This window comes from Nipponia nippon, unplaced genomic scaffold, assembly GCF_047370975.1.
Source record: "Nipponia nippon isolate SJK-2023a ecotype South Korea unplaced genomic scaffold, ASM4737097v1 scaffold_2, whole genome shotgun sequence".
Lineage (NCBI taxonomy): Eukaryota > Metazoa > Chordata > Aves > Pelecaniformes > Threskiornithidae > Nipponia > Nipponia nippon.
In genome coordinates, this window is record NW_028262336.1 from 34,838,068 (window position 1) to 34,862,402 (window position 24,335).

At 44.6% G+C, this 24,335-nt stretch overlaps 1 protein-coding gene across 1 annotated transcript; it reads left to right on the plus strand.

Annotated features, from left to right (window-relative positions):
• On the plus strand, nucleotides 1-23,157 carry UBASH3A (ubiquitin associated and SH3 domain containing A). The gene is made up of 14 exons (XM_087757006.1): nucleotides 1-122; nucleotides 3,548-3,601; nucleotides 5,227-5,413; nucleotides 7,720-7,918; nucleotides 8,620-8,789; nucleotides 9,682-9,890; nucleotides 10,737-10,863; nucleotides 12,845-12,953; nucleotides 14,355-14,477; nucleotides 15,277-15,369; nucleotides 17,469-17,613; nucleotides 20,465-20,571; nucleotides 21,088-21,194; nucleotides 22,086-23,157. Exons 1-14 carry the CDS (start codon nucleotides 10-12, stop codon nucleotides 22,221-22,223), a joined length of 1,881 nt encoding a protein of 626 aa, XP_087613132.1. The 5' UTR covers nucleotides 1-9; the 3' UTR covers nucleotides 22,224-23,157.
• The last annotated feature ends 1,178 nt before the right edge of the window (nucleotides 23,158-24,335 follow it).

The window sequence follows — 24,335 nt, forward strand, 5'->3', positions numbered from 1 at the left end:
TTAGAGGAGATGGCGGTGGCTGAGACACAGCTGTACGCAAAGGTGTCCAACAAGCACAGGAGCAAAAGCACCTCTGTACTCCTTGAGTCTCTCCTCGCCAAAGGATTCACGGCTCATATCGCGTGAGTAATGTGTTCGGCTGCCTTTGCACAGTAAGAGGTATTTAAGATATAAGAGGTATTTCTCATAAGAACCTGACAGCAGGCAGGATCAAGAGAGCATGCTGCTACCTGGGGGTGATGTCCCTATACAGGGGCCAGACCCGTCTTGCTTTGAATTTCTTGTAGAGCAGTGCATATTGCTCATATTGCAAAAACAACCTTCTCTGTATCCATTTTTATAAATACTGTGTATATCTGAAGACATGCGCCCTTCCACATCTTCAGGTTGAGAGGCTTCACAATGAGTTAAGAAGTTGATGTCCATAGTTTGCCCTTGGGATATATCCTCTTTCATTTTTTCTGCTTATCACTTTTACTATAAGGAAGTTAAATGTGGATGTAACGTCTATCCAAAGTTGTTTCAGGCCTGGCAAAGATCCGCTGGATTTTGTGACTGGAAACAGTTTTAAAAGAGTAAGCTTTCCTTAACAAGATGCCACATAAGTCTGTCAATTTTTCTTCCTGTCTTGAATCAAGATCATGTTCCAAGAGCATGTCCTACCTGGAAAATGTAATAGTAAAGAATGAGGCACTATTTTTGGCAACCCCAATGGATGAGAGATTAACTGGTGGCAGCTAACCAAGCTAATAAAAAAGAAACGTGGTGGTCACTCCTCCCCCAAACATCACTCTGGTTGGACAGGGAAGTTTTGGGGAGGATTTTCCAACTTCTGAAGGGCAAATATGGACACTTCGGTTCAAATGTTCAAAAAATAAATCTTTTTATTTAAATGTCAAAGAACTCATAAAAATATTTTAGAAAGGAGAGCAATATCTCTCCCTTTTGACTGAAAATTAAACAAGTCGAAAAGGCTCCATTCGTAAGTGCTGTGTTGCTTTTTTAGGAAGAGCTGTGTTTAACAGATCAACTTTAGACGTGATGGGCACTGCTTACAAGGAAACTATGGGTCCCGTGTTCCCAGTTATGCACAGTGGAATTTTAGCTGTGCAGCTGAAAACCTGGCTCATCATTTCTCTAGTAATACTATAAGTTTGGTCACCCCAAAGTAATGGCTAGTTTTGGAATTTTTTGTCCTGTATGTGAAGTTCTTCAAATTCCCTTCAAAACACTTTCTGCTGTTACTGAGATGGCTTTGTGCTTCTCAGGTCAAAATGAAGAAACAGTGGCAGAAGAACTGTGCAAATCGACATAAAATGACAAAATGTCCAAAAGCACTTTATTTTTTAATTTATTTGCTTTTATTAACTTTAAGACCTTCAAAATTTTGATTGCATTTTTATGAAACCTGTTAGCTGTCTCTGTAGTTCCTGGATTGAACTGAAATGAAAGTACTGAAAAGTTGTTCTTTAGAGATGTCCTGGCCTGAGAAAAATGAGGCTGGATGGAAATATTACAAAATCGTTCATAACGTAGAACCAGCATGCCACAGCAACATTTCCTTAAAGAAAAAAAACCAAATATGTGAGGATCAAGCCTAACATCAGATCAACAAAATGGGCCTCCCCTGGTGTTTACACAGAACTGAACTGTGTCAGCAGTTTCTGCTTTCGGGAAGAGCCGTTTATTCTCACTGTAAAGACACTATTTTTAATACAGATTTTCAATGGTTTATTCCTGCTCTCTATCTGTGAGAAACTGGTATATATAGAATTTATTCTGTGCATTATCTTTCAATCTTCACTGCCCATCTTTGAAGCATAGGATGTCTAGCAACAGCCTAATGCTCTCCTGATGCTAAGGGCTCTACAAACCCTGCTGGAAAGCATCCTACAGCCAACGTATATGATGAGACAAAAGGTGGGAACAGGCACAGAGAGGAGCACAAGGGAGCAAGGAGATAGCCCTGAGCAGCATGACAGTCCATGGTCTTAGGTCTCACTTGTCTTATTACATTTATGATTTCGCAGGCCCTATGGTAAAGAAAAGCTGAAGTCAAGCTCCGTTTGGCTTCAGGGCTGTTTGCACAGGGCTTGTCTCCAAGAGGGAGGAGCAGCATGGCATGAAGCGGTAAAACACTCACTTTGAGCTGTAACAAGTGGTTGACAAAGTCTGGCATCATTGGCCAAGCAGTGGCAGGCACTGACATTTCAACACGATACGGCAGGAAGGGCTGCATGGGGAGAACGACAAAAACACAGGTTGTTCGTGTTTGAGGTGATGGAGAAGGGGAAGCCAGCAAAGGCGTGGAAAGAAAATGTGCACTATTCAGTCACAGAGGACACAGGCTAGTTTTAGACTAGGTAGCTCATTGTTTTGCATTGATTTTGCTCTGGTAGTTGATGTACTTTACGGAGAAGAAAGGTAGAAGGTAAAGCTTGAGTGGAAAGACTCAGGTTAGCACTCATCCATGTTAAGTCCCCCCTAAAGAGCCAGGCATGGTCACACATACGCACAAGTCATTTAAATGTTTTTAACAAGCCCATGTGTAGTTTTTGCACTAGAGAGAAGACAGAAGGCTAGGAGGAAGCACCAAGGACAAACCTGAGTCCTGCTGCTTAATGCACTCATTGCACTGCTGATGCGTGCTCAGGTGTCACAGGGATGGATGGAGGATAAAAATGTGACGAGACTAAATGAATCAATGCCCTCGGGACCCAGTGGCCAGAAAGGATGGCCTCAAAAGAGAAGGAAAGAGATGAGCAGATGCCAAGTAATTTAGCAGGTTTTCCTCCATGTCCTCTGTCTCCATTTCCCCTTCATGTCTCTTCCAAGAAGTTTGTAGGTGGGTTGCAGGGTTGGAAATGGGGTTCATGGCTGCAGGTGCGGCTTAAACACTGGAACACCTGTCACCTAGTGTTTAATCACAAAGACTTGTTCATGTGAAGCACATAGTTGGCATTTTGAAAACTCTAGTGAGAAAAGGAAACGCGAACCAAATCCGATCCCAGAGAATGTCAGTTGCATTAACAGAGAGAAACGTGAGATATTGTCTCTCATCTTGGACTGAACTGGTGGCTTAGATCTGGCTCTCCGCTGGCCTATGGAAGATCCTCAATCCATATTTTCAAACCCCTATATAAGTATGTTTTGCTTTGTTTATATGTATGGGCTTGGGCCATCTTAAACCAGAACATTATCCTATGAACAGAGCAAACCCTGCTCTTACAGTGCATGGATGGATGGTTTACCCAACCCTAAGGAAATCCATATAGTCAGTAGGGCTGCTAAGGAACCACCTCCAGAACACAAAGGAGGACACCCTGTAGGGAGGACAGGTTACCAATCTTCAAGGAATTAAAGACTTGCAGTGGAAAAAACTATCTGGAGGGCTTCAAGAATGTTAATATTTGCCAGGAATAACCTAGTTGTTAAAGGTCCTGTCTGTGCTGGAAAACAGACTTGGTGACCACAGCATGTCCATTGTTTACTTTCTAGGAGTTTTGTTTCTGTTATTCTGATGAATCCATTTTGGTTTTTTTTCTAGGCTAAAAGCCTTGGCTGCTACTGGACAAAAGACAATAGAAGATGCTGCAAAATGGTAAGTACCTGTGATTTCTAAGGAGTGCTTTCACATTAAACCTGGCTAAAAATCCTTGTTCGTGTGCTGATTCTGTCACTGAATTTGAAGTTAGCTGTCATAAAAAACCCTGCGTCTAAGTTCTTTTTTTTAATTTTTTTTTCACACAGAGAAAGAAATAATTGTGTTTGTACTTATTCTGGGAAGCAAGGTTATTTGCAGAAGGTCCGGGGTAAATCAAAAAAGCTGGGGAGGGAAGGGCAGTCTTGGGCAGAAGCAGCTACTTTTACCACAGTGGTGTTAGTGAATTCATGGGACTGGCTGCTCTGGGCAGACACTTCTCCTCAGTTTTAAGCCTCCTGCTTATTTATGGCCATGGCTGCTGAGGTCTGCTCACTGCCTCTGCAAGGCGTTCCTGGGCTTCGAGCCAGGATTGTGGTCATGCACCGGTGCATGTCTGGGAAGGCGCTCGGAGGCACCCGTGGAGTCCATGTCCTTCCTGCCTCGGCACAGCGCTCACACCTCGTGGCATGCACCCACGGGAAACAGGCACAGGGCCCGAGGCGGGAACCTGGACTCTCCATCCCGGAGGAAAGGAAGAAGGAAATAGGGGAAAATATCTGTAAACCCATGGCTGGAGTTACAAATGCATGAAGGAACAGCATGGAGTTAAATGGCCATGGCTGAAGGCAAACAGCCCCTTCTTCCCTTGAGAAAGGCTCATTATAAAATAAGCTGAAAGGCTGATGGTCAGAGGGAAGTCGTTATCATCATTACAGTCAAAATCACTTGTTAGCCTTGATCCCTGCAAAGTTTTTTCCTCTGTACCAAGAATCTCACAGAGTATTCATATGTAATCCATATGCTGATAATTGATTTTTTGCTTAAATTCACCTTCAAATTAAATCCAGTCTTTCCTTGCACTTTCTTCAGGTTTTTGTTGTGCCCTTTTTTTTTTTTTTTTTTTTGCTTGGTTTGATTTCTTTTTTCTTTTTTTTTCTGTGAAAAGCCAGAGGAGACATTTGAGAATGGCATGTTCTTCCCAAATAATTTTTTGTCAGGGATGCTATCGCTCTTTCCAACAATCACTCCCAATCCAACAGCTGTAAAGCCAAACACAGCATGTGAAGAACAAGGTGAAGGATGTCATCACATGGGATGCGAGTTTCTGCTCTTTGCTTGTGCATTTTCTGATTTGTCTTGTTTGCTTTTATTAGGGCTGAATAAAAAGGTTAACTCTTTTTGAGTATTTTTTTAATCTTCAGTTAGTTTTCATTTTGTCATTCTTCAACATTTTGTACCCATTGCTTCTTTTTTACCCTCCAGTCCTCTGTTTCCAGTCATGAAAAAAGGGGAAAAATAACCCAAAAAACCTAAAAAAATCTTTTTTATTGTCTTTCATTTTCAGACATTGAAAGAAACGAAGGCACATCATAAAATGTAAAGTACACAAAAAAATAAGCAGGAAAAACCCTATTCTCTATTAGTTAGTACTAAAAATTTGTAAAGAGCTTTTATTTTAGCTTTTCATTGGTACGAAAATAACAACCTTGTATTTCCTTTATCTCGTCTCTACTATGGATGCCTTCAACCGCAGGAAACAAGAGGAAGCGGTGCACGCACTTACTCTCTGCTCTTGATTTCAGGTTGCACTCCCACTGCAATGACCCCTCTTTGGATGACCCAATCCCTCAGGAGTATGCTCTTTACTTGTGTCCCACCGGCCGTTTGCATAACCACCTTCAAGAGTTTTGGAAGGAGAGCAAGCGCCAGTGCGGGAAAAACAGAGCCCATGAGATTTTTCCACACATCACTCTCTGTGATTTCTTCACGGTAAGGCACAAAAGACATGCAAGGGTCATATATCAACTACTGGTGAAACTGGGCCACCTGCCGTTGTCTTAAACCAGAACTTCTCCTTGGTGATCAAACTGACATGACCCAGGGCCAGGCGCGCTTGCTTAATATTTGAGTGTTCAGCCCCTGGATAGGCACCAGGGGCTTTCTTCCCACCACCCACTTTAGCTACAAACCTTAGGCCTTGGCATACCTAAAAATTGGATGCTGGGGCCAGTCGGATGCTTCGGGGTAGCTGAATGACACATCTTGCATCCATCTAGAGCAACCCTGTGCAGCCCAGGCTGCCCATGGACCTGCCAGTAGGAAGCACTGCTCCTCATATGCAGCTATCGGCAGGCTTCAGAGACTGTGCTCATTACTGCATCGATCTAGGATGTTAAACCTTGCTGGCCAGGGCAGCAGTGGCTGCCTTCAGCCAGCTGTGCAGCGGTGACAGCGTTATCATAGGATGTAGACAACTTTGGTATTATGCCTACGGGAATCTCAGGGAAACCCCTGCCTTCCCGAGAGAGTCCCAGCCAGAAGGTCATTGCTATGGTGGCGTGTCCCAGGCTTTACCCTTTCTATTGAAGCTTGGATATTATGAAAAAGCCAGAAACAGAATGCACAAGGGAGGGAAGGAGCAAGGGGAGCCAGACTGGAGTCCAGCAGTGCAATTCAGTCACTTCTCAATAATTTAACATGGAAGTTAGGCTCCTGAGCTGGACTCCTGGTGGGCTCTTTTCTGGTTCTAGAGATGCTATTGTCCTCCTAGGTGGCCTTCTGAATGCTGGGTAACCCGCCAGAGAACTTCACAGCAGAGCTGCTTCTCCTGCATAGGTGAATGTGCCAGTATCAGCAAAGACCAGCAAAGAGTCACTGGTCTGGAAAAACTCTAGAGCCACCTGAATCCAGTTTTTGCATGTTGATGGTGCAGCACATGAACATCAGCTGCAGCTGAGTTGTGCTAAAACAGGCATGAGCTAGAGCAGCTGGACAAAAATTATTCTGTTAATAATACTTTTATGCTAAACCATGCCACTTAGTACAGACAGTGAAAATAAGAGTATTTTGTTGCAAAATATTGAATGGTACTGTGTGGCCATTAATCACAAGTATACAGAATAGAAATCATTAATTAATAACGAATGCCATGCTCTTGAAAGGTGTCAGGTTTAAAGGCCTGCCCCTGGAAGAGACAACTGAATTGCAACCCTCACCTCGCACATCTCAGCCCCGTTTCAGGTAGCATATTTCTAGGGATAAATGCACCCTCCAGTGCTGTTCCCTGCTCCTCGGCTGTCAGCAAGAGCTGACCCGGGCACCTCACAGGCAGAAAGCGAGACTCACTGACCTGGCTCCCACCTCCTTCTCCCAACCTGGCCCTCTCCTATTTCCTGACTCCCCATGTCTTTTGCAGCTCCCAGACTCATCGGCCCTAGAGGAGCCTGCTACAAGGCACTCGCCCTGGTGCAGAATCCCACCCACCCCGTCGCCCCGCAGCCCAGACTGCCCGGTGCCCCTTGGTGCATCCCTCCTCCCCGTGGCCTGAGAAATGCTCAAGAGAGAAAGATGGTCTAAGCAGGAGGAGCTCCTTTCTTCTCTTCTGCTCTTCCCTTCAGCAGCTTGACCCAGTGTCAAGGCTAAATGGAGCAAATAGCTCTGTGGAAGAGAATAAAGCAGCGCAGAAATTGAGCATCATTAATGTTCCTGTCTTTAGCTGGACAGCACAAATTCCACCTTTGTCTCTTCACTTCTTAAATTGCTTAATTGCCGCTTTTTTTGTGGAAGCATAGCTCTGTACAAGCCTTTCATTTGCTGTGATTTGAGCATTAAGGATCATAATGACAAAGATGCTTTATGAATTTTGCTAGGTATGTTGCTTAGCATCTGAGATCTTGAACTTTTAGCAGGAGCAATTTCAGCTAAGGACTGTAGCATAACAATAACACAAATTCTTACTTAGAACTGAAGAGGCAAATCATGATCCCTACCTCATTTCAGGCAGGTTACTGTACACCTGTCAGACGGCAAAATGTCTTGGCTCTTTCCTACCCAGGCTAGATACCCCTCCTGGTAGAAGGCTCAATCTCCTATTATAGCACCAGGATACTGTGGTGGTCAAATTGCCCAATATTACTGATTTTAATGCCAGGAATTTCAGGCAAGTTCGTAGGTGTGTTGTCTTTCTCAGGAAGTCCAATGCCTGCACTGTTTTCTGGTGCTACTGTACAACACAGGTTATGAGAGTGGCTGTTGAGCCGGTGGGTAAAGCCTGCTCCTCCTCTGTTTTCTTTCAGTGTGAAGACCAGAAAGTGGAATTATTGTATGACACCTTAAAGAAAGTCGGTGACAGTTTTTCACAGTGCTTTCCACCATCCATTTCCCTATCACTACATTCATCCACCAGCTACCTTGGCTTCTTCATTGGTGACAGCCATGCAAATATCCTCAAAGAGTTTGCTCTGGCATTCTCGTCAGAGGCTTCGTCCCTGGCAGGTAGGACCAACATCAGAGGGAAAGTGGGTGGGTCATAGCACAAATGCTTAGGCATGGTACTGAAAACATCTCCTGTGCCTCTGAGGGAGCTTAGCTGATGTTTTACTGACAGCAAGCACCCTTTCCTCCTACAGATTTGAAAACAACATGGCTTGGGGAGCATATTTTAGACTTTGAAGACACAGTGCTTTGTCTAGAAGCTGCAATGGTTGGCTGTGTGACTTAATAGGCCATCGATCAGGATATCCAAGAAGGGCAGGGATATAATACTTCCTATTCCTAGACCTCCATCCCCATGGTGCTATGGCCCAGCCTGATGGTCCAACAGCATCCTTGAGATCTAATCCTTGATCCTAATCCCCACTCCAGTGACATCCAAGGGAAATTGCATCACCAGTGGAGACTGAAGGGACACAGCCCCAGCATAGCTTCATCTGGGAGAAACAAGTTCAATACATCTCAGACTGGGAGAAGAATTCAAGCCCTGTTCATTTTTTTCTCCCAGCTGAAGCCAGGGAGCAAATCCAGTCCAGATTTGGAATTCTTTTGGCATGATTAAAACCATGACATTCTGCAATATGATCTACTCTATTACTAATTACTATGGTATTTCCTGCATCATGCAAAGCATGTAGCACAAAACAAGAAGAGTTTTACATGACCTTCGCTTCTGTGTTGTGACGTGATTGTTTCATTCCTAGATTGCCAGGTGAAGCCCTGCCTAAAGCAGCTCCACCTTACCTTGGCTCACAAGTTTTATCCTCACCATCAGAAGACTTTGGAACAATTGGCCAAATGCATTAACCCAGGGGAGACCTGCCAGTGGGTAGCTGCTCTCTACTCACGGGACATGCGTTTTGTGCATTACCAGGTACTGTCATCAGATTTATTTAATTTCCTGAGCCCGCGGTCAGGCTCTTTGCTACAGTCATCTTGCCTTTTTTTTCATGAAGAAAATTAGTGCATGCACAGTACCGTGTTCCAAAAAGCATGGTTGTTTCAAGTACCTCTTTGGGCTGAAAAACTGTACTCATGAATCAGTAGAAGATACCTTTATGGTAGGCTGCTTGACCTGCATGTCAGCAAGGTCTAATTCCAAACTCCAGCAGAAAAAACTAATCTTACCATGACATGAGAAAATAAAAGTGACAGGAAATTATGATCCTTGAATATTTGCTACGATTTGTCAGATCACAGCTTTGCAGTAAAATTCCATTCAGCAAAATTAGTTTTCTCGGTTGTTCCAACCATGATGAAAACTTCACAGATTAAATATCAGTGAGCAGGGCACAGTTCTCGCTGATGATTTTCTGCTTAACAGACTCTTCGTTAAAACCAGTCAACATTTTTCCGGTTCTCATTTCCGAATTTAAATTCTGGAATGACAACATTTTTCAGTCAGATCAGTATATCGCTTTGTCACAAGTCTCATATTGGATTTTGGTCACACTCAGGAGAGCTGCCAGTCGTCACGAAAATAGCTGATAACGCTTTTGCTATGTTTGCTTTCAAATAAATCTGTACTAGTTACAGGAAAAAAGTATTTTTATGAAAACTAAGTGCCTATTTTTACACAGACTGCAAATGTGCTAGTGTCTTCCTTTTTCGCTGCTGAAGTGCCATTAAAGAGCACCTTGCAGAGTGGAAAATAGTACGGGTCACTGTGTCCAGTAGAGAGTTGAACAAGCATCACCTGAACCGCTGCGGCACGTGCAGGAGCAGGCTCCGGGCAGCAGCCTGACCCTGCTGTATGTTCCCCCCAGACGCTGAGGGCCCTCTTCCAGTACAAGCCTCAGAACATCGATGAACTCATGATCAACGCCGGGGACTTCATCTACGTTGACCCAACGCAGCAGTCTGACGTGAGCGAAGGCTGGGTGATCGGGACCTCGCATCGGACCGGCTGCAGGGGTTTTCTTCCTGAAAACTACACTGAGAGGGCCAACGAGTCAGACACGTGGGTTAAGCACAGGTAAGTTGGGGTTTCGTGGGTGTTGCTTTACATCAGCCACTTTTCCTGCTGGGGAGCCGTGGCAGCGGCTGTGGGCTGCCAGGTGGGAGCTGGAGGTGGTGTGGGCAGAGGAGAGAGGGATCGTGGGAGCCTGGGGGGCATGCTGAAACTTCTGGAAGAAAAGACATAGGACACACACCCACAGACACGCAGAGTTCATTAGTTCAGCTGCTCAAGGGATCACCCCTGTTTGCTCTTGAACAACCTGAACATCCTCATGAATTTTAAAAGACCGCGTTCTGCCAGGCAGGCTGAGCCTTCAGCCTGGCTCACTGCTTTCTTCTTTCTTCTTTTTTCTCATTTCAAGAGCTTGCAAAGTTAACTTGAAATGAAACCACGCAAAGGTTACTCCACCACCTTGAGCCTACCCTCATCTTGTTGATTTACTCCGTATCAGCAGGCATCTGTCTGGCTTCCTGCACTTTGCTCTGCAGCTGACAGCGCGGCTGATGCTACTTGTAGATTAGAGTTGATTTTTCTAAGCAGGGAGGTGTAGGTGCACTTCTTGCTCAGTCCTCAGAGACAGAGAGGAGGCAACCGGGTAGTATTTTTTGTTTGAAGATCACACTTTAGCAGGGTTACACCCAATATATGCCATCAGTTCATATTATTTTAGCCTGATTTTTACTGGGCAGGTTCTAAATCAAGAACAAACTGATGAAGTGGATTGCAAGTGTGCAAAAAATATTGAATGGAATATGAATCCTGACTTACACGTCTGTAGACAAAATCATGACTCCCTTCTATTTGTGTGTGTGCTCCCCTATGTTTGTGTGTGTGTGTGTGTTGCTTCTGCTTTTTCTACAGGGAATATGTTTTTGCAACAGTTTCAAGATTCTCCACCCAAGCTGAAAATGAACTTAATGTAAAGCTGAATGGAGAAGTGCATAATCCTAATATGTCAAGGAGCGTAACCAATGTACTTTCTCTTCAGGTAATTGTTTTCTTCCATTTCTTATCTTTGCCATGTGCTTGTGCAGATATACTATTAATTAAAAGCATTTAGTAAATTTAATAGTATCTTCCCTTTTAATTTCATAACATTTACATGTTATGTTTTAATGCACACATATATATATATATATACACACCCACACACTCATATGCTTATACTGTATGGTATAATATAAATATTTTGAAACATGCATGATGTATATTACTCTTTTACCTTCTTTCATGAAACTCTTTTCATTCCTGTCATAATAGCACAACATATGAGTTCTCCGCTCAGGTTTCTCTGTGCACAGCCTTACTGGGCAAGCTGTGCAGAGGTATGGCAACAAGTCTGACAAGTGAGATGCAGGCACAACTTTCCCTGACTTTCACATGGGTTCATAACAGAGTAACTAGAGCAGAATTAGGCTCATTGTTCATTGTTACTTTTATGTCCAGATTCTATGGATGTCACCTTGGTGGTTTATGTCGTCCCACATCTTAGCACATTTAAATGTTTCATCTTCTTTTGTATTTTTAGATACATAGCTAATGCAAATAACTGCATAGAACCGCAGCAAGAGAAGAGCTAGCTGGAAAGGTTAGCAGCACTGATGGGATTACATTTTTGTCCTAGTTTCAAAATCAAAATGTATCATTTTTTTTCCCAGGTTTTTCACTGGTCTTCTGGTAGGAAGAGCAAAACAAATACAGGCTCTGTTTTTTTACCTATGACACATTTGCACCTGTACTGCCTTATTGGCTCTGACTGTCAGGAATGCCAAGACAGTCCTTTCTGGCACACTGACATGCTGCAGAAACCCCTTTGGGCTTGCTGGCCCCACGGCCTCTCTTCTCGATGTGCTGGGGGATAACCCCGGGTTCATTTGTGCTAACATCAGAGAAACCTGAGGGCACCTTGAGGGAACTTCCATCCTGGGGCCTCCCAGGACGCTGTGTGTATGACTGTACGACAGAAACTTCTGCACGGTTCACACGTCCTTCCACCAGCTCTTGATTGCTCGTGGCCTCTCTTATCTAGCTCAGATCTGTGGCAGAGCTACCGCTTGGCCTGAGGAACATGCTTTGCAGATGTGCACATCTTCTCCAGCCTAGGAGTTTCCCCAGCCTCTGGGTTCCTCCTAAGCAGAAGAGCAAGACCACAAAACCTTAGTTTTAAACTCTGATCTTGGGGCAGTTGATTTGTGTTTCATGCCAGAAACACAAGTGTTTAGCAGAATACATGAATATAAATCTCATACCACTTCTTAAGAATTCCCTTCTCTGCTGCTGAAGATACACATCGCTAACCTCAGTGCTGCAGCAGTAACACTGTGATGGGTTACTGCTGAAAAAGTTTTAAAGCCTTTGACCTGTTCCTCCTTATCTTCTCATCTGTATCTAACGTGCATTGTATACTAACCCCAAACTATTTAGAACTTATTCATAATGCCATGCAGTCTGAGTAAAAATGTGGCCTCAGGAGATCTGGGTTTACTGTTGACTTGGCCACACGTTTATGAAAAGTGTAAAAGTAGTGTTTTCATTAGGAAAAGAAGGATGAGCTTGATGTTAGTCCTGATGTAGACAAGAGCATTACCACTTAAATCTTAGCTAGTTTCCCTCTTTTGTTTATACCAACCATATGACATATATTAAAATTACAGTTCCTTCCCACACTGGAATTAAAAGATCTGTTATCAGCACTGCCTTTCACTAGTGTAAACATAGAGTTAAAACCTAATCTGTAGCCCATGAAGGTCTGGGATGTTTCATTTGCCTTCAGTAGAGAGCCAGTCAGGCTTAGTATTGTCCTAAAGATAGGCATCTATTATAGCAGCTCCTTTCTCTCCCCCTCTGTGCTTGTTATAAACCTCCCAGGACAGGTCTGCTGCTCCTTCCTCCATCAGGGAGCATCCAGGAATCTAGACTTTTAATGCAGGTTATATATAATATCGTAATGAAAAATCCTTTTTACACAGCTGACTCAGAATGCCACCCTGCGAAGAGGTGTGCTGGTGATGCACCACGGGGAAAGAGTTGATCAGGTCTTTGGCAAGTCTTGGCTTCAACAGTGCTTGACTTCAGATGGTGAGTGAGATAATGGAAGGATCTTAGCAAATCAGAACCAAAACCAATTAACGCCAGTAATGGGTACAAGAGATTCAGTCTCCTATGTATAAATGTAAACACTGACACAAAAGAGTGAGTAACATTGCAAATCAGGTACAGCACTGCTTTGACCTGCACGTAGCCCGTATTTCATAATGTGCTAAAGTCTTTCATGTTTATGTTGGATAAAATCTGCAGAACAAACAAAGATCTTGTGATATTGACAGATGCGTGTCTCATTGACGGATGTACAAAACACTAGATCTCTACCGCTCGTCACACAAGGTGGTGGTTGTCTGACCCCTCCACCTTTCCACGCTTGAGTCAGAACCATGGTCTGTTGATCAGAGTCACAGTACGTCACTAGTCAAACCTGGGGAAGAAGAGCAAGAGCAAACCATGGTGGAAATGAGATGTCAGCACCGACCTGAATTAAAAGCTGAATTTCTTGGCCCTCTCTCGCAAAACCAGTATGTTTTGAGGTGAAGAAAACTGACCCAGAACAGGGAAATATGTGTCAGGAGGAAGGAGGGGAAGAAGAAGGTGGGAGTTCAGAAGGGAGAGCTTTGTGCTGAAAGTCTCCTTTGTTATGCTGGAGATGTCCTATATTAAGTGTGTGAAATTCACACTAGATAATGAGGGTGGTACCTTCTGGCTGCATAATCAATTAATTGGTTTCATTTTTCTTCAGTGGGAATGTTGGGTTTTGTCATTTTGGCAATAGTAAAAGAATATCAATATGGAGTGGATTTTTGTTTCATTTGAGTCCCACAAACCCGAATTCTCATGATTTCTTGTCCTCTCCCTTCTCCCTCCCATTTGCTCCTTCAGAGCTTGCAGAAGAGGTGCTATTTTGTTAGGACAGGTGATTTTCCAAGCCAGTGTTGTGATCTTAAAATGTGATCTCTTTAAAGTAACAGCAGTCACCAGGTTTTTTTCATCAGTGAGACACTATGTCTGTAGTACTAAAATAATCCTGTAGGCATCTGAGTTCAGGCACTGCCCCACGATCCCCCAAACTGCTTAGTTATTAGCTGTCTCCTTGGTGTGGTCTCAGCTTATGGCAGCTCCCCATCGCCCACATGGTTTCCAGGCAAGGTTTGGGGAGAGCACAGACCATAGTCCGTCCCCAGTAGACAGACAGCATGGGTTTTTGAGGTGGATGGAAGAGAGACTACCTCCTTGGGCAGATGCCCTGCTTCATCACTTGCCCTCGTGGCCAGAGAATGGGCCTCGACCTGTTTAATTTGCCAGTCGAGTTGTCACTCTGGGCTGAGTTTTCAGAACCAGCCCTCCAACCATTCAGAAGAAACGAAGCCATTATAACAAAATGCCACCTGTGCATTCAGCTGCTGCCTCCCTTGTCCCACCTCGTTTCAGGAAAATACTACAGAGCAGATCTGAACCTCCCTTCCACCCTGCCGAAGAGGAAAGACAGTGTGAAGCATTTTGAATACGATCCTCCTTTATCTTGCTGTGGTATTTTCCAGTCAAGGCTTATAGGTAAGCTGGATAATATCCTACTGCAAATGTCAGGATTTGGGAAGCAGGCTTTCATCCTCTGCAAAAGCTCACACTGGCTTTGCAGTAGAGAAAACTTCCTAGCAGCACTTATTGTGGTAACACTTCTCTATGGGCAACCAGTGCAAGATCTTAGTAAACAGTAAAACAGAGAGTGGGGCTGGTTGCTCATCTTTGAGACCCATTCTGCCAGTTCCTGGCAAAGTTAAAAGAAAGAAGCTGCGACACTACCTGTGCCCTGCTGCTGGTCTGCAAGGGACTAATGTCTCACGCAGTTGTCACTGAATGGGCAGTGAGGAGTGAAGGGGCTGGCCAGAGGAAGCAGCTTCATCGTCAGTGGAGTGTGGTCACCTCATCACAGGCGCCTGATGGCTGGGTGGTACGGGTCACTCTGTCTCAATTCTCTCACCAGATGTTGTTTCTGCTCCCTGAGCAAGCGTGCCTGGCTGTGACAGTGCAAGTCTGGTGCAAATACTTGTCTCTGATGACTCAGATATATGGAGACAGCCAAATGCCTAACCGCAGTTTGCAGATTTGGAGTGAATCTTCCGTAATTATCTTTCCAACACTCATTTTAAATTTGCTGTTGCCACCAGAATGAGTTTTTTAGTGAGCTCAGTCAGCCGATAGTGTGAAAAAATGGATAGAAAGGGACTGTCAATGTATCCCATGTCAATGAAACTGAAAAGCTCCAAGCTGCTTTTTGCAGAAAGTATTTTGTAGTACTTTCTCATCTGTCATGATTTGCAAAAGAGCAACTCACTTTGGTGTTCCTATCCAGGGGAAGCTCTGCTGGACCAGGAGGTGACAGTCAGCTACGTGTACTCATCACCCGCACTCCACTGCATACAGACAGCTCAACACGTACTGCAGGGTAAGGCAGCAAAACGAGCCAGGTGCTTTTGCCATGGTGAAAATGTCTTTGTCAAACTTCTGTGAAGTCTCTGAGATGAGTAATTAAGAAGATGTACAACTTTGTGATTATTTGTTGTTATATTTAAGCAGGGAAGACAAGGTGGTTTTGTCTAGCTGGTAATATAGGCAGTAATAAACCTGCTGCCATGTGTATGGTCTGGAGAGTACTATCCCATTAACTGTAGTCCTCGATAGTTAAAATGGAATCTAATGTTATATGAAACAGAGGCGTTTCACATCAGGTTGAATTCAGCATCAGTAGTTGCTCATCAAATCACCACTGCCACCTCTTCTAGAAAATATTCTGAGCCAAAAAGCAAATGTTTCCAGTGCTCTGAAGGATATGTACGTGAATCAGGGAAGACAGCTTTCTCCTGAAAGCATTTGCCTTTGCAAGCCAAACTATTTTGGGTGAGGAATTGGCTGACGGGCTGCACCCAAAGGGTGATGGTAAACAGCTCTTTCTCAAACTGGCAACCCGTCACAAGTGGGGTCCCCCAGGGATCGATATTGGGCCCAACGCTATTCAATATCTTCATAAGTGATCTGGATGATGGGATCAAGTGTACACTGATGAAGTTTGCTGATGACACCAAACTGAGTGGGGAAGTAGACACTCTGGAAGGGAGAGCCACCTTGCAGGATCTGGATAGGCTGGAAGAGTGGGCTAACAAGAATCTTATGAAGTTTAACAAGGACAAGGTCTTGCACCTGGGAAAACATAATCCAGGAGTTCAGCTCAGACTGGGATGCACCTGGCTAGAGAGCAGCTCCATGGAGAGGGACCTGGGGTCCTGGTGGACAGGAAGCTCAACATGAGTGAACAGTGTGCTGCTGCGGCCAAGAAGGCCAATAGGATGCTGGGTTGCATCAAAAAGGGCATCACCAGCAGAGATAAAGAAGTCATTATCCCACTCTACTCGGCACTTGTCAGGCCACACCTGGAATACTGGGTACAGTTCTGGTCCCCGTTATACAAAAAAGATGTGGACAGGCTGGAGGGGGTCCAGAGAAGGGCCACCAAAATGATCAAGGGTCTGGGAAGCCTGCCGTATGAGGATAGGCTGAGAGAGCTGGGTTTGTTCAGCCTTGAGAAAAGGAGGCTTAGAGGTGATCTCATCACCATGTACCAGTACTTAAAGGGGAGCTACAAAAAAGATGGATACTCCCTTTTTACAAGGAATCACATGGTGAGGACAAGGGGTAACAGGTACAAGTTACTCCCAGGGAGATTCCGACTAGACACGAGAGGTAAATTTTTCACAATGAGAACAGTCAATCATTGGAATAATCTCCCCAGGGAAGTGGTTGACTCCGCTACGCTGAACACATTTAAAACTCAGCTGGACATGGTGCTGGGCCATCTCATCTAGATTGTGCTAGAAAGGTTGGACCAGATGATCCTTGAGGTGCCTTCCAACCTGGTATTCTATGATTCTATTTTAATTCCTTTATATTGCAGAACCTCTTTCTTCTCCCCCTCCCTCTCCCTCTCTTCTTTTTTCCTCTCCTGTCCCCTCCTACAGGTCTGTCAGAGGTTCACAGTTCATTACCATGTTTAGATCAGAATTACAACGGGAGTGCATTTCTTCCGGGAACTAGTACCACTCAGTAACCTCCCTTGAGAATAATCAACAAAATAATGTGTCTTTTGACAAGAAAATTCCATTTCTAACACTGTAGGACAATTTATTGCCCCACCGAGGACCACTGAGCAAAACACTGTATAAAAATGGTAAAAACATTTCCTGTCTAAAGTTTATTCAGATTGCAACATTACTGAGGTCTTTTCTTCTATTCTCTTGTGTACCTTGCAGATCATCACAAAAGAACTCCAGAAATAATGATAATAATGTAAGAATTTGTAGTGCCTTAACATTAGTCAGACAAGAATATAATGTTGGCTTCATTTAATCAACACGATCCTCTTTTGTTTGACAATAAGTAATTATTTTTCATTAATGAAAACATTACAATGAACAAGGTAGAATGTACAGCACGAATGTAACACTTGGAGCGTACCTTTCTCTTCTTAATAAATATTCCTTGTTCTTGCAGGGCTTAAATTAGATCAAAAAGTCAAAATCAGGGTGGAACCAGGACTATTTGAATGGACCAAGTGGGAAGCAAGCAGAGTAATTCCTAACTTCATGACTGTGACAGAACTGGCAGCAGCCTCTTACAAAATAGACACAAGTTACAGGTAATTTCTCTGTATCTAGCTGTTAAAGACTTTTTTTTTTTCTCTGAGGTATATCTCTTCATCTTTTTATTTGTCATAAACCTTTAGAAACACTGCAAAAAATGGGTGATTCTGATCAAATCCAAGTCTGTGTGATTTGTTCCCAAAATATGATATGCTGTCAGCTGTCTTGTGCCAAGAGTCAGCTTTGCTTGCTGCTCTGACAGGCACACACGCTTGTAATGTGCGCGCACGTAGCACGCGAGTGCACCTGCACATGCACGTACACCTGGTACTTGTGTATGGGACCAGCCCTGCTTTGGTGCTGCCTTCAGAAGCACCGGCTCAGGCCCACGGTTTGTTATGCACAAGGATAGCTGCATTGTAGGCATTAGTGTCAGGTACCAGCAGTTTTGTTTTTACCCTTGGCTCATGCGAAGCACACTTTAGAAATGTGAAGAATAACCTGTCTGGTAAATAACACGCTGCTTTTTAGCGACGAAGAAATGTGACTTTAGAAAAGGTTAGTAAGCCCTTTGTTTAGGGTCTGCAGGGCAGCAGCAAGAGGTCTGCCCCACGGCTGAGGATGAGCCCAGGCTGGGAGGTAGCAGGGAGCACAGCTCCGCACCTGAAACGCCGCTGGTTTGTGTCACTGAAGCAACAGCTGCACGAGGAAGGGAAAGCGGGGGACCATGCCCGTGCACCCAGGGGCAGAGCCACGCAGGGTCTGGGGAGAGAGAGGTGAGCCCGACACGAGCCAGCTGTCCTGGTTTTGGGGGCAGACAGGGTAACGGCGTCTCACTATAATTGATCTTTGTGCCATATTCGGTCGGGGAGGGGGGTTGTTTTGCTTTGAGTTGCTCAAAGATTAGCACTGTGCTCAGCAAGGACTTTTTGGGGCTGTCACAGCTTCGGGGGGTGATGCCTTTTCTGAGTGCTTGCAAACCACAGCAGGGCAGGAAGCGATAAGGCTCCCATTCAATCTAGCTCTGCATCTTGCTCGCAAACCAGGCTGCTCTGCATTTGCAGCGCACAGCCAGATCCAGGAAATTACTCAGCTAATAAAAGTGAGTGTCTCTGGGGTTTCCCACATACACAAGAAAGGGGGAAAGGAAACGTCTCATGTCTTAATGCATTTCTTACAGCCAAGCAACTGTCTTCATTTGAAATTGCATGAAGGAATAAAATCCTTCATTTTCTTGGATCATAGTGCTTTCTGGTGTGTTTTGCCACTAACAGAGTGTTTTCCCTATTTTTTTCTATAAAAAATCACCTGCCTCAAACTTCCACATAGAAAAGAGAGCAGTGGGAAGTTCAGAGGGGAAGCTCTGAAGCAGTGCTAACTACAGGCTTCAGACCCCTCACAGCTCACTCAGCTCCAGGCAAAAGTAGGAGAGATGAGCTATAAAATTGCACATATGATGCCAGTTTCTTTCCATCACATGCAGGGTTCAAAATCCTTCAGGTCCCAGGGGCTGGTTTTACCATATTCACCCACTGCAAATGACAGTCTTCAACTAGGTTAAGTCCCGGATCGTTCCCTGTCAGCAGCGGAGGCCATCCTGCCTTGTAGGCTGTGCTTTCTGGACCCCTGTTCACTGCTCCCCTCTGGATTTTCTCTCGTTGGTCCTCATCGCACTTGCACTGTAGCAGTCACAGCTGGACACAGGACTCCCACCGAGACCTTAGCCTGGGCTGAGCTCTCCTGTTGCTATTTAGCCTGGAAACCACTTGGGCCAGTGCTGGGGATGCTCAGTTCTGCTGCAGGATGACTAGTTAATAACAGCGTTAATACTGAAGGCACTGAGGTGCCAACAGGACAACACATTAAAAAAAATTGCAGCTCTGCCAAAAGGCAGACTAGTTTTGAGTACCCCAATCTAGACTTCTCCAACCTAGCCAGGATTAATATTAGCTATGATTAAGAAGCCCGCATGAGCTTTTCACATGGTTTTACCACCTATTTTCTACTTCTGCAGTTTGTGCTGACATAATGTACCGAAGACTCACCTGTGAAAGTACACTGCAATACCATACCTTACCGCAATATATTAATCCAGTCTTATTCCTGCCTATTCACTGACTAAGGAGACAATCAAATCAGGGTGAGGGGGGTGGTTGTTTGTAGAAAAAAAATTAACACCCTATATTGTATCACAACACGTGGCTAACAATGTTTGCCAGCTGTAGCAGTGAACTCCTCCCCTTCCCAGAGAAGACAGATTAAGAGGACGACAGGAATAATAGACAAAAAATAGAAGTGCTCAGATACTTAGGAGTGGTTCATCGTGATTAATGTCCTTGGAAACATTTTTTTTTAACTCTAGGAGTGAAACTCTTTACTATTGCTTTGTCTAGCTAATGCAGCTATGCCTTGTTTGTTGTTGATTTTGTTTTGTTTTGTTTATTAAGGAGACTAACACTGAGGTGCCAAATCTTGAAAGCATTCACATCATCAGTGTCTCGCCTTGGTTTGAACTCAGTCAGGATTGCTAGAGCTGGGCTGCTCTGCAAGTCTGCAGTTCATACCTGGGCAGTGGTCCTTGCCAACAGAATTGCTCAAAGCACAGCTTTTCTTAGACATGAAACCTACTTTAAATAATCTCTACTGTAAACCACAAGTTTTATTAAAGCAATGTTTTCCCTGCATCTGGTGTTTTATGAGCTATGAGATTCAGCTATAAGATTTAATAGAAATTACTGTGGGGGAAGCTAATGCTCCATGCAAGCTGAGGTAGCAGTATGTCAGCCAAGTCAGTAGATAAACCTACATCCTTGTCCAAGTGCCTTTTCTCTGGTATAGTCATTCAATAGTGCTAACAGTGTCCCCATATTCATCTAGATTAACATGTATTTGTGATTTTATTGTCAGGGGTACCTTCCCACTCTCTTCTCTGGTGCCGTCGGAAAGTTACGAAGAATATATTAGCAGAACCTCTGCGGTTATAAAACAAATCGTCACTGCCTGCCCCAGCAAAGGTAGAGGTTTCAGATCTTTGCATATTCTGTCACACACTTTCAGTAACACGAACAGGCAGAGATTTGGCAACAGAAGCACATTTAACATGAGTTGTTGGTATTGCACAGAGCTTAAGGTAGACTCTTAGTCCTTGTCCTGGGCTACACTAAATCAAAATACGTGCAATTTATAGGATAGAAATGAAAAAGCAAAATTAAACAGAAGACAGTAGAGTACTAAATTGCAAGAGTATACTCTTTGCTTGGTCTTTCTACATCAGGATGTAGCTCAGCATAAGATAATACACTTTTCTGGAAAGCTTTTTTTTCTCTTTTCCTAGCAAGTGCTTTCTCTCACTAGCTGGCATGCCTACAACACACCAGACTTTTTCTGACCAGTACAATACACCCTCCCACTTTATCAGAGGTCTGCAAAGATGAACAGCCCAAACAGAGCCTTATACCTGTCTGCTGATGGGTAACCTGACAGTGCTGCAGCTCCCTTACTACTTTTCTTCGCTTTCTCTGGTATATCAGGTGTCATCCTCATTGTGGGCCATGGCTCTTCCTTGGCATCTTTCACCCGACCTCTGATAGGGCTCCCTGCCAGAGACAGCAGCAACTTTGCCGAGGTAGTACGAAAGGTAAGAATTTTTTTCAGCGGGAAGCTTTCTTTTTGTTTTATTATACTTTCAATAAGGAGCCTGCCTACACAGTGATACATGCGTGCAACTGCATGCCAATACCAATGACATTAGCTTTCTCATTACAAAGGGAATCTCATGTAGTTTTAGCAAAGCACTGGAGGTCAAAAGAAGGATTTTCTCCTGGTGAACAGTATGTGACTAGCAGCTAAGTCTTTGGAGATTTTCGTCCGACTCCTCTGAAAAGTCAATGCCAGGTAACACCTACAGACAAGAGGCACATTTGGAAATCTCTCCATCTGGAACTAGCCTCCTTCCTTTAGAAACAGGGCTAAGAGTCTTCCCTCTCCTCCCCATGGTGTTGTGACTGTAACCTGCAGCTACATTGCATAAGTCACTCTTTAAGAAGCTGTGTGGTTTTCGAGTCACACTAAGTTCACAACTTTGGTGCTCAGCTACAGAATGAAGTGGAGAAAGGTTTTCGTGGCAGCTTCATCGCTTGAGACTTGGTTGCCAAGGGTTTTTGTTTACTTTATTTGTGTATTATCACCAGTGGCAGAATTCTTCACCCCAGTTTTCCTTACTGTCTGCGTTGGAACGACCAGAGAACTCAGTCTTTAGATATATTTTTACTACCACTGTCGATGCATAAGGAGGAGTGAATATATTTTGATCATCAAATCCAAGTATGAATGTGGGGTGATGACACAAGTTCAGCTTTCACCCCACAAGCCTCCAATCTGTTTTTAGTTCACTTCAGAAGTGGCAAAATGTCCTGGTCTCTCCTCCCAGAACAGACTCAGGTTCTGCTCTCTTCCATAGCAAAAAGTCCCCTCTTTCATGGCAAAGCAATGACCCCGCTAGTAACTGTGCTGGTAACTTCTTTCCCAGATCCCTTCACTGGGCATGTGTTTCTGTGAAGAGCTGAAAGAGGACAACAAATGGCAGATGGTCAACCCACCAGTGAAGACGTTAACTCATGGAGCAAATGCAGCATTTAACTGGAGAAATGGTATCGTGGAAGATTAGAAGGCTGGCTCTGCCTTTGCAGTTGTCAAAAATGAGCCAAAGACAGGTTATGGTTCAGCACAGTCCAGTGATTCATCCAGAAGACTTACAGAGGGTGGGAAATACCCTCTCTGAGTGTTAAAGCACAGAAAAACACTTCCGAGTTTGGTGCCTGAATTTTGTTTTTATTTCAGTGGCTGAGAAGAAGGAACCTAGGAACTGGTGTGCAAGTGAGAAATAACTCTTCTGGTGGTGAAGAAAGTACTTTTTAACCTCTTCTGAGATTACCAATGTTTAATAAATACGTAACTACCTGATTATAAATTCCACTGCTAAAGGCACTGAAGTAGACAATGTTGCATTTTCCAAGACCAAAGTACATCCAGTAAGAATTGCTTTTTCTCATGCACTTGGATATTTTCAGACAAGCAGAGAAACCGGGACTGAAAAAAGTCATCTCCTACCCGAACAGGAGACCAGCTCTACCTAAAGCCACTGGGTTTCCTGTTCACTCCGTCAGTTCTGCGAGAGAGCAAATACCACACTGACTATTCATTCAGCTCTGCTGCAAAGGGCATCCATTTTCTATCACAACAGCTCCCCATTCAGCAATTCCCAAATGATCCATATTGCAAAAGGGACTAAATGATTCTTTTTTGAAGCAAACCGAACTGATGGCTTTACTGTTGCTGGGAGAAGGAAAGACTCCCTTCGTTACTGTACTGGTGACAGAACCGTGACGTGAGCAACTCTAACTGCTGAGCACTTCCTGAGATGGCACTCGCAGGACGACAGCTTTGCTTTGTGCTGTTCCCTGCCGAATTGTATAAATGGTGACACACCTACCGGGTGGGTCACCTGAAAGGTCTCCATAGCTCTTCTCTTGGTGATTTGTTTAATTAAGGGAACGTAGCCCTAAAATTTTATGCACAAACAGGAACATGCCTTTCCACAGTCTGTTTCCCTTTCTAATTTTCCTTTCTAGATATCCTCTCAGATAACTACCTCGGGGAAAGCACAAGTGTTTCTTTCAATGAAAGGAAAAAATGCAGGTTTCTCTTTCTCTCTCAGCATGACTAAAAACGTTTTCATTTGCACTCTTCATCTCCCTGCTCCTTCCTGACATACCTCTGCATGCATGCTGTTAGCCATCAGGGCATGCGGTAGAGCCCATCCACCATTCAGGCTTTGGGGCTGAGAAGCGCCTGACAAGCACCCTTCTCTGTGGGTGTGGAGATTTCGTATCTCAGTCTTGCACCTGAAATGATTCATTTTGACTTTCCAGCTCTGGTGAAGTTGCTTGAGCTCCTGCTTTTCTGACAGCGCTGTAACTTTAAAGTGAAAATCAGATGCCCAGGGCCAAGGTAGGAGCTCTTTAGCTAGCAAGCAATGCAAGGAAGCGCACAGGACTGCATCACTGGTTGTGGCTTGAGTGCATGAGATGGGTTGCTACAGATGCAGCCCCGGAAAAAGGTAAAAACCCCAAGTGCCATCACAGTCTCTTCTTGCTCCAGGGGAGCAGGATGCCACTGCAGCGCTGAGAAGACTGTGGCTTGGTTACTTCTCCACATCTCACCCCGTCACGCATTTGCTGTCAGCTGAGAGGGGCAGGTGTGGTGAGGGGTGATTTTGCACTGAGCCCCGAAGGCAGTGGCAAGGCTCCTCTATGGTCTTCAGGGAGGGCTGTGAGTCAGAGGTCTAGCTGAGAAACTGCCGTATGATACAAGAAAATCAGCACGTAGGGGAAGAGCAAGGTGATGAGGAAGGAAGCAACATCTCCGCCTTGCGCCAGCCATCCTAACAGCAACGAGCAAGGGTCTCCCACCGCACCACCCGCTCCCTCGGGCTGGGCTCAGCCCCGGCTGCGGGGACAAGCCTGACCCTCTGTTAATGAAAAGCAGCCCCTTTGGGCGCCCTGTTCCCTCACCAAGGAACCTGTCCAGGTGGGAAGGGAGGGGGAAATGGGGACAGTGGGGCAATGGGGATGGCGTGGGGCAAGGACCTGGCCCTGGGTATGGCACATCTCCGGTCGCTCCTGAGAGGTTTGAGCTCAATGCCCACAGAGGAGTCAGCTCCACCTCACAGTGCTCCCATGGGGCTTCCCTCTCTATGAAAGCTGTTGCTTTTGGTGTA